General features: G+C 43.7%; 1 protein-coding gene across 1 annotated transcript in view; it reads left to right on the top strand.

Annotated features, from left to right (window-relative positions):
* Nucleotides 1-688: 688 nt before the first annotated feature.
* The window catches only part of TRPC7 (transient receptor potential cation channel subfamily C member 7), a 144,123-nt gene continuing 127,719 nt past the window's right edge, over nucleotides 689-17,092 (top strand). Inside the window, exons 1-2 of the mRNA XM_044948711.2 lie at nucleotides 689-747; nucleotides 2,213-2,990. Coding sequence (XP_044804646.1) covers nucleotides 689-747; nucleotides 2,213-2,990 — 837 coding nt within the window. The remainder of the gene's footprint in view (nucleotides 748-2,212; nucleotides 2,991-17,092) is intronic.

Consider the following 17,092-nt stretch of genomic DNA (forward strand, 5'->3'; position numbering starts at 1 on the left):
TTGCCTCTCCTTCTGAAAACTTATAACAATAAATGTCTGTGCCCAATTTGTGAGTCCTTCTCTCTCATCTGAAGTTCTCTTTTGGACTCCCAATATATGGTTAGCATTGTTATCAACAAGCACCCTTTCTCCCTGGGATGATGGCATTGTTGAGAGAAATGAGCTAAGAAGGAGCTCATAAAGTTGAATTTTGAGAACATTTTCCCCAGAAATCTTTTATCAACGTGCACTTTAGAAGAGTGGATGGCAGTTCAGAAAGTTCTTCCTAAAGAAGCAAGGAGCACTCCATCAGGATTTATCATCCACAGTTGCCTTTTGAGGGAGCTGCCCATCATTATTGCTTTCACTTTTTTGCAGATAAAGAAGCTGTTCCACTGAATAGTTTAGCAGCTTCTCCCAAGAAGCGTGACTCAGGCCTAAGCATGATCAGAGTACAGTCTGACCTCAAGTCTCTGCTTACCACCAGATTTGGGCCCCCCAGAAGAGCTAAAACTAGAGCATGTCAAAAGGTAAAATTAGCAGAAAACTAAATAGAGCCCAAATTTTTAAAAATCACAAAACTGAATGGCACTACATTTTTTTTAAATCTCAAAACACTAAGTATAATTTAAAAACCATCCTCTGTGATTATTTTTATCTTTTACAGATGACTTAAATGAAATACTGAGTACTCTTAATGCATCGAGACATGACCAATAACAAAAAGACAATTGGGAACATGGGAAATAGTTCAAAACCAATCCCCAAGTATGTACTCTTTAGAACAGAAACTTTCTTATTGAAATGCACACATGCTAATATTATTTGAATAATATGAGCGGGAGAAGACGAAAAAATATGGGTAGGGCCAACTGGAGAATAAATAGTTTGAGAGGTTCAAGTTAGGGAACACCTGGTCCAGACTCTCTATTTTATAGTTAAAGCATCTTGAACTGGGGACCTGCTCGAGCAGCCAAGGTGAACTAGAGACGGGATATCCGGCTATTATTTTCTCCATTCTGCCATTTTAAAACCCCAACAAACTAAAGAGTAGGTAACTTGTCCAGAATCACAAGGCTGGCAACAGGTGGAGCCAGGATGCCTACTCTTGATCTTCTAACTTGAAAGCCTATCTCTCAGCCTCACTTGTCTCAAGATGGTCATCCAAGATAAGGATAATAATAGTACCTACAATCGATACAAAAATTCCACAGGCAGTATATGTGAAGTATATAAACCTCTTAGTACAGTTCCTGGCATATCAGAAGGGCTTAATAAATGTTGACTACTACTAATAGTATTGTATTAACGTCTACACTGTGCCACAATGGGGAAGAACAACACGTTAGAAATAAACCCAGCATATAAACTAAGCTGCTTCTCTATCCATATAAAAATCCAGAAACTACAGCTGAATTTCCTCAGGCAGGCTGCATCAGTGGCCATCAGTAAGCTGCAATGAGTCTAGGCCCACTCCATGCAACACCGTGACCTTTGGTAGGTGCTCAGGCTTCATGGGGATGAGAAGAAAGCACATCCCAATACAGTAGAGGACTGAAACAGAGGTGTGGCCACGCCTGTGTGTTGCTGCAGTTTTGTCATAGTGCAGGAGCTCAACTGGGGTAACACACCTGAAGCAAAGGCCTTAGTATCCATGGTGGCCATTTCTATGGCAGAAGCCCTGAAGAAGTGGGCACACCAACAAGTGAAGGGGACCAACATGGACTGAGTACTTTCTACAAGCATGCTACCTCACTTAATCCTCCTACCGACTTTATGGCACACAAAAAGTTATCCATGTTATATTGGTAAAAGCACAGAAAAGCACAGTGCTAAAGCACAGAGAAGTTAAGTGACATTCTCAACTTTGCACAAATGGAAATAAAACAGTTGTTAGCCTGTTTCAGCCACATCATGACCCCACCCTCTCTACCTCCACCCTTAGCTTGCCCTGAACCCACATTTCAGCTCTTTAGACACTTCTCCACTGAAGGAGAATAGACTTCTGGGTAACTAAACCAATACTCTTCCATTAGTATAAGAACAGTTCAGGTTGTTCAGTTTGTCTTAATCTCAGTGCTAGGTCAATATTTTCTAATAAGATTTCATAACTTCTCAAAATATTCCAATTATGACTTTCTTTTTCATCTCAAGGATGTCTGTTTGCTCTGCTCCCTGGGGAACCGTAGGATCCTAGGAGAGTAACTAGCATCTCTGCCTTGTCACCCCACAGGTTTGGGAGCAGCACCTTCAAAAACATGCAGCGCCGGCACACGACACTGAGAGAAAAGGGCCGCCGCCAGGCCATCAGGGGTCCTGCCTACATGTTTAACGAGAAGGGCACGAGCCTAACGCCAGAGGAGGAGCGCTTCCTGGACTCCGCCGAGTATGGCAACATCCCAGTGGTCAGGAAAATGCTGGAGGAGTCCAAGACCCTCAACTTCAACTGCGTGGACTACATGGGGCAGAACGCGCTGCAGCTGGCCGTGGGCAACGAGCACCTGGAGGTCACAGAGCTGCTGCTCAAGAAGGAGAACCTGGCGCGGGTGGGGGACGCGCTGCTGCTGGCCATCAGCAAGGGCTACGTGCGCATCGTAGAGGCCATCCTCAGCCACCCGGCCTTCGCGCAGGGCCAGCGCCTGGCGCTCAGCCCGCTGGAGCAGGAGCTGCGCGACGACGACTTCTACGCTTACGACGAGGACGGCACGCGCTTTTCGCACGACATCACACCCATCATCCTGGCGGCCCACTGCCAGGAGTACGAGATCGTGCACATCCTCCTGCTCAAGGGCGCCCGCATCGAGCGGCCCCACGACTACTTCTGCAAGTGCAATGAGTGCACCGAGAAGCAGAGGAAGGACTCCTTCAGCCACTCGCGCTCTCGCATGAATGCCTACAAGGGACTAGCGAGTGCTGCGTACTTGTCCCTGTCCAGCGAAGACCCAGTCCTCACCGCTCTGGAGCTCAGCAACGAGCTAGCCAGACTAGCCAACATTGAGACTGAATTCAAGGTAACTCTCCCACTTCCCACCCTGCCGGCAGATAGCCCAGTGGGCTCTTCTGGGTGTGTCCAGGAGCCACGTGGGCTGTCTGCCGATCTGTCTAACTCAGGGTCTCTCCCGTTCAGGCTCCTGGGGAGGAATGGAACTTCCTCAACCTGTGGCAGATATAGACCTGATGGAAAAGCAGCCCCATTAGGTGACATATTGACAAACACAAATCCACACAGTTAAGAGACTTGCAGGGCACAGGGAAGGTTACACTGTGGTTCTGGTGTAAATGCCCCAGCTCTGTCCCAGGCAGCTCAGAAAGGGAATGTCTACAATACTTTTCATTGTTTCCTAGTCCAGGTCTTGGACTTCTTGATTGTCTCGCCAAGTTTACATTTGTCACTTTTCATTTGTCTTGTTCATATCTCTAACCCATCCTGGACTGTGTTGATCCTAGAGTCAATAGCAATAGCTTGCTGAATTGAAAAAGGCTTACAGTTATGTCAAAGGGCTGAGGAGGCAGTACACCAAAATAAAAATGAAACTCTCTCTGTAGAGTTGGACTTGTCATCTCAGTAGGTGGGCCCTTGTCAAGCCCCCTGAGAACACTTAGAACTACCAGGTCAGCCCAAGGGATGGAGACCCATCTCCAAAGTTCATTATTCAATAGTGGTCCTGCACTTTTACTGTCAATGGACATTCCTCCCGAAAGAGAAAACTGGGACCTAATTCTTTTAACAGTTTACTAGTAAATTAAGAGTGAATATTTAGTGGACACGTACTATGTGCCAAGCACTAACTTCCTTACCTATATGATGTTTAACCACCTCAATGACCATTGGTATGGGTACCATTATTGTGCCCATTTTATATGAGGGCACAGAGGTAGAGACATAACATAAAGCAGATAAATGGTAAAACCATTGTTCTAATCTAGGTACTCAGACCCCAGAGCCAGCTCTTAGCCATTCCAGGAAGTTATGAGTCAAACCCCTTTTCATACATTGTTTCTCAGAGTTTCACTTGTTTCTATCTGAAAGATACCTTCCAATGCAGAGGTGTGACTGAAAGAGAAGAAATTACAACTGGGCTCATAATTTCTCATCCTGTCATTCAATCAGAGCCTATGATGCCATGAAGCAAGCAAAAAAGTGTCACATGTGGGGCGGACAATGAAGCTGGCACAAGATGTCACTGGCAGGAAAAAAGTTCATTGTCCAAACAGGATGTCAGTACAAGAGTTGCCCCTGCCTGGGACACAATTAGTGCCCAAGAGTGGGCACCAACTCACAGCAAAGGAGGCCCCATGGACCATGTTGTTCAGAGAGATCTCAAAAGAAACAGAACTGAGCTGGGCTTTAATGAGCAGGAAGAACTGAATCAGTGGTGAGAGAGATACAGGCATTCAGAGGAGGAAAGTGGAGGCAAGGGCGAGAATGGCCCATAGCAGGCAGGGGACTGATGAGAAGCTCCATGTGACTACAATAAAGACTTCCTCTAGGGGCACGCAGGAGGAAGGCTGAAGAGATGAGTGGGCATATCTCAGAGGGCTCTGTGTATCAAGCTGAGCAGTTTGGATATTATCCTCCTAGAAATGGTGAGCTGCTGAAAGTTTGTGATTAGGAGACTGAAATGAAAGCTAGGGTTTTGGAAATTTACTTGACTGGTAGTAACATGAGTTAGAGGATTTGGGGTATGAGACACTGAGACTGAAGAGAAGGACATTTAGTTGTGCATGCATGAGGCCAGTGAAGCCTCTCTGTAGGAACGGGATCACTCACAGTCAGGCACAGACCACCAGGCCTACAGGAAGCCGCAGGGCTCTGCAAATTATGAATAGATGAAAAATCCTATAATTAAACTAATTTTACTCCATCTGTCCCCTTATCTTGGATCCATCTACTGAACTGGAGCCACTTCCATAAATCCTGTAACATACATAGCCTCATCTAGAGAGACTTGGCATGTGTAGATGTGGAAATTAACCAAAGAAACTCCCAAGGAATGCAGTTATTGCCTCTCAAATCCTTGTTCCTATACAATAAACCATCTACCAGCAATAAGGTCAGTGATGTCCCAAGGAAGCTTAGTGGAATTTTGCTTGTTCCCTAGGCTTCAGACTAAATTCACACAAGCATTTCAAAGAAATGGCTAAGACAATTAACTTAGATTTTTCTGCCCAAGAAAAAAACAATTTAATTTTTTGGATCAGATTATATGGATAATGCCACAGTTCTCTGCTTATCTGGAATCTGGGAGCGTGCCAGCTTTATTAAATAAAATGATGCTAGACTAACACTTGGAAGTACATCTGAACCATTTGTTTTCTTTACTAAAACCCAGAGTCTAGCATATTTTAGTATATTCAATATCTAAAACTGGAAGTTTGTTGAAAGCATCCACTATGATATTCTGATTTAACAAGTAAATTGTGAAAATCATGTACAATTAAGAACATGACTACCATGATGACAAATCTGTTCTACAATGCAATGAATAAGAGCAATGATAAATGCATTTGATGGCTATTAACATCCCCCAAGTTACCTTTGTTTGAAATAATGTCTTTCAGATTGTCAACAAATGGTGCCTTATAAATTAACATAAGTGTTCCTTTAGAACTTTATTACTTATTCAGCTATCCTTGTATGTGCATTCCTGACATCATGAATCCTCTCAGAGAAGAGAGCAGCTTATTAGTAAGAGGGAAGTCAAGTCACAAAAAAAGAAAAAAGAATGTGTTCTCAAATGCACTCTTCAAGAGTCTCTTCCACTTTAGCGGGACCATGTGTCATGGAGATGACCCAAAGCCATCAATGGTGTGAAAAAGCTCTCAGGTTCTCACTAGAGATGACCTAAGTCATCCTCCAGATCCTCTAAAACACTCATTCTGGGAGTGACTCTTCCTGACTAGAAAATAGCACGCATGAAACCTGGATCTGGTTGCCCAAGCTATTGTTTCTAGCGTCTTTTTAATTTATCACCAGAAGAAAGTTTAGTCATTAGCAAGAAGTATAGCCAATGTCAAGGTCTCCAGTAAATTCTGGCTGGAGTCAGATGTCTTCCTGCAAGCCATTATTTTTAGTGTAGGAATTATACACCGATTTTCTTATGTCTTTCTAATCTTCTTGGGTCTAGAAAGATATCAAAACTTGACATGGCCAGTAAGGCCTTCCTAATGCCATGAATGGTGCCTAGTAATCTAGTAAAGCACTCCATAAATATTTGAATAAAGGAAACCCTACGAATTTCAGTGAAATAATCATTTCACTGATGAAGCAAGTGATTACTTCTATCAATGATTTAAACTCTTCTAACACCTATAGATTTCACAGAGGTATCTGATGGACCTGGAGAAACGGGGACGCTCTAAAGGCTACAAGGTGGCTGAAAGGATAAAACTTAACACATTAAATAAGTGAAGACCAATCCTAGGCTGCACCATCTGGTGTCAGTGACCACTAAACTCCTGGAGGGCAGAGAGTGTTTTCCTGGTCTTACCACACAGTACAGAACATGTGGCATCTGGGAGGCACAGCCCACAAATGATGTTTGGTTCACTGATTTATCTACACGGTAGGAGAGAAAAGAAGGAAATCTATCGGATGGGCTTTTCAGAGGTGTTTCATCCTGATGGAATGGCCTCCGTGTAAAGGTACCTGGATTAGCATGGAGTAATAAGAGATTTGCCTATCTCAGCTGAGTTACAGCTTCTGTCACCAAGAACACAATAAGGTCTTTATACTGCTCTTGACTTAGCCTTGTTGGGTTTCTCCTGCTTGGATTCTCATCCTGATAAAAATGCTCAGGGTCTCCTATATTATGCTGATGTCTTCTCAGTCAAATTCCTGGGCATTCTGTCTATATGAGTTGTTTATACATAGAGATGTTGTTTCAAAAGGATTACAGATGTTACCCTTTCTTCCAACTTAAGAGTCATGCGGACAGCAACATCTAGTGGGGATAGGAAGGGGATGAGGAAGCAAAGTGCTACAAGCAAAGTGCTATAAAGTGCTACAAATTTTATAGACCAATATCCTAGGCAATACTATAGAGGGATATTTAGGGCTTTGGAAGGAAAGAGAAAGCAGAATGGGGACTAGAGATAGTCTTCTTGTTTTCTCACCTTTTGCTTAAATTGGAAAAGTATTCAATGTTCACAAGTCAAGAAACTGGAAGCCCAACAAACACTTTACCCTAGGTATTTAAGATTTGGTCATCCTGAGTAAAAACAAGCTCCAACTTAGAAGGCTTTTCAAGGCTGTAAACTGTGCTTCAGTGACAAGCAGTTTATTCTCAGACACCACAGAGGAGAAGAGTAGGGGGACAAGAAAGCTAAAGCTGTAACTTCATCTTGCTTAAAGTGTTGATGATTTTTCTGTTTGTCGATGGGTTGTTAACGACATGTATTATGAGAAATAGATAATGAATTATGTATCAATGTTTGCGTTGCCATTTTAAGACCCATTTAAAAAAAAAAAAAAAAAAAACCTCTTCGGGCCTAAAATACCACAAATTAAAAATGCAAATAATGATAAATCGGACCAATTTGCCACCTGCTACGATCTCTAGTGAGATCCCATTGTGGAAGGTAAAGATGTTGAGATGACAGTTTGCAGTCTGCTTGCAAACTTATCAAAATGGAAGAGGGAAGAGGAGGGGAAGGAGTGACTTGATATTGTGGAACACATTTGGAGTCTGGAGTCTGGAGCCAGGGAGCTGGAGTAAAGGCCTACTCTGGGTCTGGGGCAGTACCGAAAGGTCAACAAACCCACTGCCCCCAGCCTCCGGTAGAATCTGTTTCTCATGTGCTTTGAATGTTTCTAATATTTTTAAATGTTATAGACCAACATCCTAGGAAAATACATTTCCTTGAAGCCTGAAACCTTGGCTGGTAGTATAAACAAATGCCTGCTTAAAAGGAAGGAAATGACTTGAAAATTGTTTCCTTTTCCTTTGGGAAAATATTTTTAAGCTGTGAAAGCTGCAGGTCTTAAAAGTGAGTGGTTGTCATCGTTGTTGAAGAGAATCGGGCAGAAACCCCTCAAAGCAGTCACTTATATATCATCCAAAGACCCTCAGGGGTGTGACTGCGCCAGCCCAGCCCTCTGCTTGAGCATCTGAGACGCAGAATGTAAGCAGAGAAGAGACAGATCACAGATGTCAGGTGACGAACGGTAATGGAAGCCCCTCACTACACACACACAGGTAAAAGGCGGTCAGATCACATGTTGTTGGTCTCCATACCTGAGAGAAAGATCCAGGGATTGACTTATTTCAGGAGGAGAGACAGAAATGATTCTGCCCATGTCAGCCTTGTCTTTGTCTATTTTTCTATCTAAGTGTCTGGAGGAGCACTTTCACCAGAGCATTCATTAATGAGTTATCGCAGGAAAATGAACTAATTAATGTGTCCTTTAATGACAAGTTTTCATTGGTCACAACTTTCCGCTTCTGCTCGTTATGCCAAGAGTATTAGCCTCTAAAATACAGGGAGACAGAGTCAGCAGGGTGACTGGTATTCAGATGGGATACAGGAGGCCACTCTGCTAGATGAAGACAGGACAAGGATAGGGGACAGGCTTTGGGTGAGCACCCAGAACAGCCATGCTTCATTTTCTCAAAGCTATGGAAGAACATAGAGGATGGCTCTGGGATCAGAAATGACCTGGGTTCCGGGTCAGAGTCATCTCCCAGCAATCATACAATCTTGGGCATTTATTAGTAGTATTCTTATTTGAAAATGAGGCTGGGGGGAGGCAACAGGTGTTAGAGAAGAATTGCAACATGTCTTCCCGACCCCAACACTTGCCCTTACCCTAATCTCTGTAAATGACATCTCGATTCATCCCATTATTAAGAGCTTTCAATGCCTCATCCCACTCAGCTTCCAGGAGTTCCTGGCATGTATCAGGTACTCAGTAAATACTAGTTCAGTAAACAAATAAATAGAGTCAGTGAGTGAACTAATGACTAATGACCTCTGAGGGAGTTGGTGAAGACTAAATGAGATGAAGAATACAAAATTCTTTGCAGAGGACCTGACCCATAGTAAGTACATAATTTTCCCCATACATGGCAATGGGCAATCCCACTTTGTTCCTCAAAGCCCACTGGATTTTTAGCACTGCAACTTTTCTTCCCAATAAACACAACTTAAGCTTCAACACCTCCTCTATTCAGAGGGTCTTCCTGATTTCTGCTAAGCCTCCCTCCCCAAGCCCAGAGTACAAGCTGTCTGTGTGAGCTCTATGATTAAAAAAAGGGCAAGAGAGTATCTTCCAATTGGAAAAATGCAGACCACTGAAATTGAAGATGCCCGGCATACTGCTACAGTACTGCTGTGAAAAGAAGCAATGCGCGCAGAAAAGACAGAGGCTGCAAAGGAGGGGAAGGGAGGAAATGGGCAGGCAGAGCTCCTGCCAAGTACAGACAGAGATTGTTTTTTGAAAAATATCTCTGTGGAAGATTCATCACTACACACACACGAAAAAAAAAAAAACTGGGAAAAAATCATTTCCTATACAAGTGCAACTATCAGTCTGAAATATCAGAGATACAGAAAAAATGACGGCAGTTCTTGGAGGATATCAGTCAATGAGCAGTAGCACAAATTGCATCAAAATGAAATGATGAAAATGTAGGGCTTTTCTCTGGAAAAAAGTTAAATTCTGTATATAAATTAATCACGATAGGGCAAAACCAATCAAGTGTGCTGCACACACCATCAACAGGGAGGCATGTGTTTTTCTAGCAGCAAATTCACATGCAGAATAAATGTGGAAACTCTTATGTCAGGAGGGTGGATGAAAATAAGGCCTGTAGACCCACAGAATGTCAGAACTGGATGGACCCGAGTGACAGAGCTATCTGAAAATTCAGCATTCATGCAGCAAATACTTAATTAAGCCTCTAGTATGAGCCAGGCTCTGGGTTGGGTGCTGGAATGCAATGATGAAAAGATGAAGTTCCTGCCCTCAGGACCTCATAGTCTAGCAGAGGAGACAGGCGTTCTTCATGTACTCACACAAACAGAGCTTTACAAATCATGCTGAGTGCTAAGCAGTAAAAGAGCAATTTGCAAAGCGTTGCCTTAGTGGGACAGCTGACTCTGTGTGCGGGTGTGCATGTGCTTAAAGATTTCTCAGAGATGACAATATTTAAATGAAAATGGAGGGTATGGGAGACATAAACAGACAGCAGGGAAGGGGGGAGATGGTTCCAGGCACAGCAGCTGTACATGAAAAAACCCAGAGCAGAGAGGGAAAAGAGAGGCCTGTGGAGAGAACTCTGAGTAGCTGCCTGTCATGGGGAGGAAACACAAGAGACAGCAGGTGACATAGGTGCTGAAGAACCCCTTGGCCATGGCCTTCCCACTTGGCAGCCTTGGTAAGAAGCTGGACTTCAATTCACCGTAGGGTGAATGGGGAGCTATCTGAACATTTCAGCAGGTCGTACACTCTGCCTGGTGCACTAGTATACCAAATGGCTGGGAGGGGACAAGACTTGAAGGATGGACAGGAAGGAAGGTGGACAGGAGGGGGTGAGGGGGGAGTGGCAGAGGGACCAGCACATCTCAGCCTGCAGGTGACTCCCTGGAGCTGGAGCAACAGCACAGTCAGAGAAGGTGAAGGCTCCTGGCTGTTTCCAGGACCGCTTTCTTGTCTAGGAGCTCCTGGGAGCTTCTTCTGTCCCTGGGACCTCTCTGCTCTCTCGAGAGGCATAGGGAGGGAAGGGAGAATACAGCCTGCTCTCCTTTTCTCCTCCAAGGTGGAGGCCCTGTGAAGTAGCAGGAGCGTAGGAGAGGGATGAGAAGTCTGACTTTCTACCTTGAACTCTGGAGGTGCAGAGGGGCATGTGCCCCCTGCTTGGCCGAACTATTCACTGCACGGCCAGCACAGAGCAAAGTGGACTCAGAGGTGACAGCCCCATATAAAAAGGATTCCACTGGACTGTAACCTTTCCATTGTGTTTTCTAGATTCGGAAAACATCTTTCTCCCTGTGTATGCTGCATAAAAGCAGAGAAAATGTCTAATCTCATGTCTGATTAATGCTCAACTGGAGCTGGTTTCAGCATAAATAAAGGTACGCAGGAGACCTCTCCTGTTGTCCTCCATGGCTCTGGATGTTGGGATTACCAGGCCAGGAGGATGCTGGGGGCAGATGAGACCTCCCTGCAGATGAGGAACCTTCCCTGGCAAACTCCCAGTTGAGTCTAGGTGGATATATTAGTCTCCCAGGACTGCGGAAACAAAGCACCACAAATGTGGTGACTTAAAAACAACAGAAATTTATTTTCTTACAGTGCTGGAGGCTAGGGGTCCAAAACCAAGGTGTTGGCAGGGTCCCTGCTCACTCTGAAGCCTCCAGGGTACAACAGGTGCTTCCTTGGCAATCCTTCGCTGAAAGACACGTCACTCCAATCTCTGCCTTTGTGGTCACATAGTGATCTCTCTGTGTGTTTCTGTGCCTCTTACCCTCTTCTTCTAAGGACATTTCTGTTGTTCAGTCACTCAGTCATGTCTGACTCTTTGCAACCCCATGGACTGCAGCACACCAGCCTTCCCTGTCCTTCACTATCTGCTGGAATTTGCTCACATTCATGTCCATTGAGTCAGTGATGCCATTCAACCATCTCCTCTGTTGCCCCCTTCTCTTCCCTTCAATCTTTCCCAGCATCAGGGTCTTTTCCAATGAGTTGGCTCTTCACTTTAAGGTGGCCAAAGTATCAGAGCTTCAGCTTCAGCATAAGTCCTTCCAATGAATATTCAGGATTGATTTCCCTTAGGATTTTCAATAAAGACCAATCATTTTGTATTAAAGGCCCACTCTATTCCAGTAGGACTTTAACTAATTATAACTGCAAAAACTATTTCCAAATAAGATACCATTTTGAAGTGCTAAGAAGGATGTGAATTTGGTGGATACACTACTCAACCCTATACCATGGGGTAGCACCAGGTTGAGACACTGAGGAAGGCTGATACCAGGAATCCAGGCAGACCCACAGAGCAGGGCAAGGTAAAAGGGCAGAGGTTAGTTATTCTGGGAAGCCAAGGACAGTCCTAAAACTAGGTGGTCATTCTGGAAGAAAGGAGAGAGACAACTGATGCTTTCTACTGACCCAGGCACAAGCTGAGATATGGATAGGAATTCTGTAACTGCCTGTGTGTGTGTGTGTGTGTGTGTGTGTGTGTGTGTCTGTCTGTCCAGAAGAGACAGTGAGGTAAGAAGTGGAAGGCAGCTGACAGAAGCAATTGGGGAAACGGTACTGGGGTATGACCTGTATCAAGTAGTAGAAAAACATTTTCAAGTGTTGATAATGAAAACAAATTGATTATAAAATGTTCAGAAAATACAGAAAAGTGGAGGGAACAAATAGGTCAGCGTTCATTCTACCATCTAAGAATAACATATTTTGGTATGTTTCCTCTCAGTACCTCCTCTATCCCCAAGTAGAAAGACTGAATTAATACTATGACTTAGGTGATGGATCCTTACCAACTCATTTTTGTCTCCCTTCATACTTTATCCTCATTTCTACCCTCCCCCATTCCCCCCCAAAATCATCCACTTCAATAATATTCAATGCACTTAAGGCATTTCCCCATGTGATATCAACGTTATAAATAACAGTTTCTAGAAAATATTAGTATCATGTGTTGGGAGGAAAACTTTTCCATTACCATCTTAGGTTGCAATGGTTGGGTGGCCTGTGACTTGACTAACAAAAGACAGATTAACAGGAGAAAAGACAGGGTTTATTTTGCCAACAAAGGTCCGTCTAGTCAAGGCTATGGTTTTTCCAGTGGTCATGTATGGATGTGAGGGTTGGACTGTGAAGAAAGCTGAGCGCCGAAGAATTGATGCTTTTGAACTGTGGTGTTGGAGAAGACTCTTGAGAGTCCCTTGGACTGCAAGGAGATCCAACCAGTCCATTCTGAAGGAGATCAGCCCTGGGTGTTCATTGGAAGGAATGATGCTAAAGCTGAAACTCCAGTACTTTGGCTATCTCATGCGAAGAGTTGACTCATTGGAAAAGACTCTGATGCTGGGAGGGATTGGGGGCAGGAGGAGAAGGGGACAACAGAGGATGAGATGGCTGGATGGCATCACTGACTCAACGGATGTGAGTCTGAGTGAACTCCGGGAGTTGGTGATGGACAGGGAGGCCTGGCGTGCTGCAATTCATGGGGTCACAAAGAGTCAGACATGACTGAGTGACGGAACTGAACTGAACTGATTCATATACACACAGAAGTCTACGAAAGAAGTGGCTGGCTCCCTCAAGAGCTAAGGACAGGGGGTTATATACTAACTTAGCAAGAAAAGGTAAAGGAAGAAAGGAGTTTTAAGGAAAAAGAGGAAACACATGGGTTTTAGGGAAACAAATGGAGGCTTGAGAGTCAGTGATGTTTGTTCTCATCCAGGGGGTCAGTCTCCTTTCTAGCTGTAACCTGTGCCCCCAAGTCCCCACTGAGGGGATTTACAGCAACTGTATTTTGGGGAGGCTCTGCTTGTGTCAGCAAAAGAAATTTAGCTGCTGTTTGTTTGGATGTTTTTAACTTAAAATAATCTTCATGCCACTTTGATGATTTTGACAGTCACTACACATAATCATGAAAACTAAATCTCTAAGCCCCATCACAGAATTCCTGTGAATCATTATATGGTACAAATGAGCACCAGGAATTAAGGGTGGGCAGGGTAACTGAGCCCTGCCACGGGAGAGACAGACAGGCTTGTGTAGGGGAGGAATTTTCTCTCCACCCTTCTGAGTTCATAGCTGAGACCCCTGTAAAAAAGATTAACAAAAGAAAAACAAACAGAAGTATAGAAGCATGTAATACTTCTTGTATATATGAGAATACCCAGGGGAAAAATGAGTAACTCTCTGAGGTGGCTTAGTATTCAGGATTAAATACCATCTTAATGGAGAAAGGTATGAAGGATGGAGGGTGGAGGCCTTTTAGGAGACAGTAACTGATTTTCAGGAAACATGAACAGGCACTTAGAAGAACAGAGGAGAGGCATGATAGTTTGTGACAAAGCCTGTCTGGATATATATAGTACCCCTTCTCCTGTAATAAGAGCCCATCTTTCTGGTTCAAGAAGCTCCAAGGGAAGGGATTTATGGCCAGCAAGTTCCTTTTGGAGGATCTGTCTTGAGGCAGATAAGGGACATTCAGAGAAAGCCTCTTTCTACATTTGCTTTTTTTTTTTTTTAAGAGGTGAGTAACTCAAAGTGGTGGTTAGGACTTGGACTTATATAACATCTTAATAAAAGAATGAATTTTTAGACACATGAAAAGACAACAAAAAAAAACTTTGAGCTTCCAGGGAACCAAATTGTAGAAGGTAAATATATGGGGAACCAAATGGTAGCTTAGAGCTGGTTTGAACAAAGCTGTGGTGTAGATTTTGCTGGTGCTGTCTCTGATGATTAACTTCTGTTTCCCTTGGTAAAGAGCAGAGGAGGGACACCCTTTACAAATTTATGTTCTGCTTTTAGCCAAATGGAGGACAGAGAGTTTTTCTTCTATCTGTTTCTTCTTAATTGCCTTTAGCTTGAAGATTTCTTGTGACAAAGTGGCATATTTCAGGGTGGCAGATTCTGCTACCTTTCAAGCCCATGAACTGTAGGAGCTGGCAAATATCACTGCAGCTCTTGGATTCCAGGTAGAGTAGAAAAGACAGAGAACTACATTTGATTGCAAATGGGAAAAAGTTTCCATCATTCAGAAATCTCACGTGGCACTGATGAACTGTGTTTCTTTCTCTTTCTTTCTCATTTATAAACTATGTGATCAGTACCTACCACAAGCGTTATACATTCAAATACAGTGTAGGGATTATAAACATTCTATAATAAACACTATTTTAATATCCTGGCACAGGCTTCCTTTCAAAATGTATGTTATCCTAGGACCAGGAGGCCATGGACTTTTCCACCAGCTCTCAAGAAGACAGATTAAGTAGTATGGTACCATCTGTACTCCTGCCAGCCCTAGGAACCTGGAGGAGTTAGAATATAGCTCTGGTCACTGCAGGTGCAGAATGGGTATAAGAGCCAGGAAAAAATAAAGAAGCTAAACTTGTATACCTAGTCCTAAAATTACAGTGATGTAAGAATGATTGAGGCTAAAATTTTCTAAATACTATCAATTCTCAAACAGATGGAGTCTCCCCAAATGCTTGGTAGCATGATTACATTTCATATTATAATGATCTTTCCACCTCCCATAACAGAAATTAATAACAATGACCTGTTTTCTCTGGGCTCCAGGGCAGGTTTGCTAATAACTGATGGATAAATAAGTGCCTAGAAAATTAAGAGAGGTCATGATGAATTGAGCTTCCCAGGTGGCGCAGTGGTAAAGAATCTGCCTGCCAATGCAGGAGACACAAGACACACGGGTTCAATCCCTGAGTCAGGAAGATCTACTGGAGGAGGGCATGGGAACCTGCTCCAGTATTCTTGCCTGGATAATCCCATGGACAGAGGAGCCTCATGGGCTACAGTCCATGGGATCGCAAAGAGTCAAACACGACTGAGCGGTTGAGCACAAAGGTACACAAACATGCTGAAATGCTATTTCTGTTGCTCTTTCTCCTTTTCCCCTTCTCTGTCTGTCTGTCTGTCTCTCTCTCTCTCTCTGTCTCTCTCTCACACACACACACCATGTAAATATACTTCCTATTTACCAATAATACAGCTGCTTGGGGGAATCAGAACTCTTGTTTGCATTTTGTGGAAGAACAGCACACCTCATGCATGTGGAAGACCAGGGCTTTGCCTGGTAATAGCTCTCCAGCCTCTCCTACATATACTTTGAAAACAGTAGCCCAGGATCTTTCTGATGACAAGATCCCCTCTCTGGTGACTATGCATTTTGCTTAAAGTTTATACTTAAAAGAATTCATCTAATACCTTCCCACAGCGCATCAGAAACTTGATGTTTTATGTGCTTAAACCCAATGTTTTAATATAAGCATGGAGATAAGCTCCAAGAAATGTGGGGGAAATGTTTTAATTTGACTGAAAAAAACTAGGAGCAAGAGTTTATTTCCCCAAATAGTATCTCCTCTAGGATTACAAATGTAGAAACCAGACTTTAAACACAGAGCTGGATCTTCACCTAAAGCAACTATGTGAGGAATGGGCTCATGGTAGTCAGGTTTCAGAGACAACTTGAGGGAACCAAACAGCTTAGAGCCCCATGGTCACACTCTGCCCCAGAGGTGGCCTATGGCACATGTGATTTGCTGCCATAAAAGACAGTCCTCTGGGGCAATGGGGCCACTGAGTGAGGAGGCCCAGGGTTCCACCAGGAACTGACATGTGACCGTGGCTGACTCAGTTTACTTCTCTGCAGCTATCTTCCTCACGCATAAAGCCAGGTACTTTTACTAACACTCCCTTGTTGAGTCTCCACTTTTCCAGCTCCTTCTGCTTCTCATTCCTATAGAGCATTTTCATGAAGGACATGTAAGTTGAGATTTAAGAGGAGATTATTATTCCCATTTTACAGATGAGGAAACAGACTGAGTGGTTAAATGATTTTCTGCAAATGGTGGTCTTCTTTCTACCATGGGCCAGATATGGTACAAGGTACCAGGTCTACAAGTGTGGGACAGAACTGGACTCTATCCTCAAAGCAATGGGAGAGACTGGAGTGCTGAGAGATAGACACAACGTAGTAGAGAAGGGGCAGCACATGATGGGATCACAAAGAAGAGTGCAGCAAACTGCATGATGATATGAGAGGAGGATTCCTGGAAGAGACGATGTTCTGAAGTGGTTCTTGAAGGCTGAGTTTGGCAAATGAAGAAGATTTTGAAAGTCTGGCAAATGAAGATTTTGAAAGAATGGAGTAAGGCAGACAAATGAACATGTGCAGGGGCACAGAGAGCCCAGTGTGCTTGTTGGACAGTGGTAGCTGGAAGAGTTTACAGGAAAGGGGCTAATCTTTAAGAGGTATATTGAAATACGATGATAAAGATGCACGGATTTTACCCTGCAGCTTTTAAACCAAGGGGTTAGGGACTTGGCAACCAGGCAGAAGGAACTGTTGTTGCTAAACAGTCCAATCAGGAAGCTAATTCACAAGTCTAGACACTG

This window comes from Bubalus bubalis, chromosome 9 (assembly GCF_019923935.1).
Source record: "Bubalus bubalis isolate 160015118507 breed Murrah chromosome 9, NDDB_SH_1, whole genome shotgun sequence".
Taxonomy (NCBI): domain Eukaryota; kingdom Metazoa; phylum Chordata; class Mammalia; order Artiodactyla; family Bovidae; genus Bubalus; species Bubalus bubalis.